General features: G+C 39.5%; 1 protein-coding gene across 1 annotated transcript; it reads left to right on the forward strand.

The window, feature by feature from the left end:
• Nucleotides 1–1,079: 1,079 nt before the first annotated feature.
• On the forward strand, nt 1,080–2,522 carry LOC118333014 (sodium-coupled neutral amino acid transporter 9-like; the record flags this gene model as incomplete). The annotated part of the gene is given in 1 exon segment (XM_035668497.1): nt 1,080–2,522. A coding segment is annotated over 1 exon segment (166 nt), but the record flags the coding sequence as incomplete, so codon positions are not given.
• Between the last annotated feature and the right edge of the window lie 600 nt (nt 2,523–3,122).

Genomic DNA, 3,122 nt, shown 5'->3' on the forward strand with positions numbered 1-3,122 from the left:
GCTTAGAATCAAGTAGAAAAGGTTTAACGCTGGTGCAAATACTGAAACATAAATATGTTAAACATAATAAATTCTGAAAATAAATTCTGAAATAAATATTTAGGCATAAATAAAATAATGACAAACACTATTGCACACGTAGCAAAATAATCTCTAAAATCAGATCAAACCTTTACCCACACAGAGGTTTCAAGACATTATTGGTGGATTTGGTGGAAAAGGGAGAATGGCTAAAAAGTCACATATAGCCCTCCACGGGGGTGCATTGTCTTGGGTACTATGATAAACGTTACACAAATTAATATTCAACTTTACGTATGAATAATCTGGTCCTCATTAAAGGGGCTTTCTGTTTGAGGGGGGGCTATATCACGCGATGGCAAGGGGGAACTCCGCCCCGCTCAGTAGGAGAGAGAGGCGAGAGAGACACCACACCCCCCGCCTCCAAGCATAGAGAGAGAGGGGGATAACACACACACATGCGGTCCAAAACCGCAGGCCAGGTGATTGCTTTAAATAAGGGAACTGCTACAACACACGGAACCACGGAACAACGTCGGCATTAAATCCTATGAGCAGTGTTCGTGAGTGTAAATTGCAACGAATGCAAGCATTTATAATGCATGTAGATTTGTCTTGGACCTGTCGTTGCTGATTTTCGAAGCAAAACAGCATAGTGCTTTTCATGTTGTTTGGTGTGTTTGTTGCTAGTGTAACCGTTAAAAACTGCTTTGAAACGGTTAGAAACGTTGGTAAACAGTGCTTCGCACGCACTTCTAGTGGACTATCCATTCCGCCCGCCCTGCACCACGTCTCCAGCAACACGGAGCTGCCTGTGGACGCCTGGGTTCTGTAAATAATGCCGGATCGGCGAACGCAGCAGCCTGCATCGGCCGATGCCGATACACGTAAAACACGCAAAAATCGGCCGATAAAATCGCCCTCTACTTAATATTTTTATATTTTGGTACAGTTTCTATTTGTTAAGAAGGAGGGAGCTAGTATTGTTTGCATTGTATTTTATGCATTGTTGACTTGTGATACCTTACTAAATGTTTACTCTCTGTCTCCACTTACAGGTTTTCTGGAGCAACATGTGGCTTGGCTTTAGTGTTTGTCTTTCCTGCTTTGGTCCACATAATCTCCCTACGAAGGCAGGGGTTGCTTCGCTGGCCATCAGCCCTCTTCCACATTTGCCTGATCTTGCTCGGCATTGCCAACCTGCTAGGTCAGTTCTTCATGTGAGAGTCAGACACTCTTAACTGTTCAGAAGCCAGATTAAAAGGTGTGATGGAGATTTCAGATGGGAATCTCTGAAATTAGATGTAGAGTAATGTGCATAACCGGACTTAAGTCATGGCCACCAAAATAATACTTAGATAAACCACGGCAGCCTTCAGCCAGTCAGATTAAATGTCTGTGTTATGAGATTAAATATCGCACACTTCCTGTAGTACAAGTGATTGCTGTGACTTATAGAGGTTTCAGGGCAACAACATGAATCCAGTGTCTTCTTTTTATAACAGTATTTTTTTATTTTCTTCATGCAGTCCAGCCAGTGGATGAAATCTTCCTCATAAATAATTTCTCAGTTGATACTGTTGTTTATACCTGCCTAGACTGATCCCAAACAGCTTGCATAGACACACTGTGAACTGTTCTGAAACTGTCTTTGATAACATCAGTAGCAAGATTTCAGGAACATTTAAAATATGGGACACAATTGAGAGCTATAAGACAACCAGAGGAGTATCTTGTTATTTAAATTCATACAGTAACTCTTCAGAGTCAAACATTAACTCTACAATTAATAGTGCACACTTTTTGTGACAGTGAAATATCAACTAAATCTGTAGCTCCGCTTAGCTTTACAGGGGTTAATAGTGGTTTTTAGCTCATTGTTTCGCTGTCTGACCCACAGCTATACTGGTTTAGTTCATTGTCACCGCTCTCATAGCGTTTTTTTTTTTCAGAGAAACATCTCTAAAGCTCTGTTGTACACTACTTCCTCAGCACCAGTTGGTAGAGACCAAAAACTGAGCTAAAATTGAGTTTATATTGAACTTAGATTGATCAGGTGACACAAAAACCATTCCAACGTTGCTGCTGCTCCTGAACGTGTAAATAAGCAACTGTTTGCTGACAAGATCAACTTAAAAGGTGATGATGTGTCGATGTTGTGTCTTACAAATGGAATTGTTTCGACTTCCCCCAAGTGAACAAAAAATGAGTTACTGCAGGTTAAAATTTGTTACATGAGAAGCTTTACAGCTGAATTTTATGATCATTGAGTTGTAGTTCACCAGGGAATAATTTTACTAACTTTGTGATTATGTAACCTGTGTATATGTATTGTTGAAGAAACATTTGGCGCAGTCTTTTAATTTTTATGAATAGTGTTGATTTACATGTATGACATGTTTACATGATGCCTAGATGATGTGTCCAATGTGTTATATTTTACTAATGATAGGATAGACAAAGGGAATATGTGTGTGAAAATAAACCATCTCAGTCTGTAAGAAATGTAGTTTCCTGTTTGCTTTTACTCATTAAATAATAATTTGAGTTTATTATACTAGTGTACAGCGCTTTGAGTGGTCTGAAGACTAGAAAGACGCTATATAAGTACAGTCCATTTACCATACTTTGGTCTTATTTGAGTAGTGTTGTCCATTAGTCCTATTGTTAAAACATTGTGCTCGGCAAGATAACAGCTTAGATCTAGCAACACAGTAACTACTGTTACTAATTCACAAAATATTGATAGAAATGGTCAAAGAACGTTACTGTGAGAGTGACACATTGTGTCTGTTTTGTGAGATTTTCAGCTTGACCTTCAAAGCCTTTGACCACATTGAATCCGAGACATTACCCTAACCCTAACTGTACATCTTGTATGAACCCACGTGCTGGTGGCCCAGAGTTCTTCAAAGATCAACAGACACTACTTCCTACGCTGTGCGGTGTCTCTGACATGTCACATACAGGTGCATCTCAATAAATTAGAATATCATGGTAAAGTTCATTTATTTCAGTAATTAAATTTAAATGGTCTTTCAATCTCCAATGGTCTGGTTCAGTAGGCTACACAATCATGGGGAAGACTGCTGGCTTGACAG

This window comes from Morone saxatilis, unplaced genomic scaffold (assembly GCF_004916995.1).
Source record: "Morone saxatilis isolate NCDOM2014 unplaced genomic scaffold, NCSU_SB_2.0 Contig21, whole genome shotgun sequence".
Classification (NCBI taxonomy): Eukaryota; Metazoa; Chordata; class Actinopteri; family Moronidae; genus Morone; species Morone saxatilis.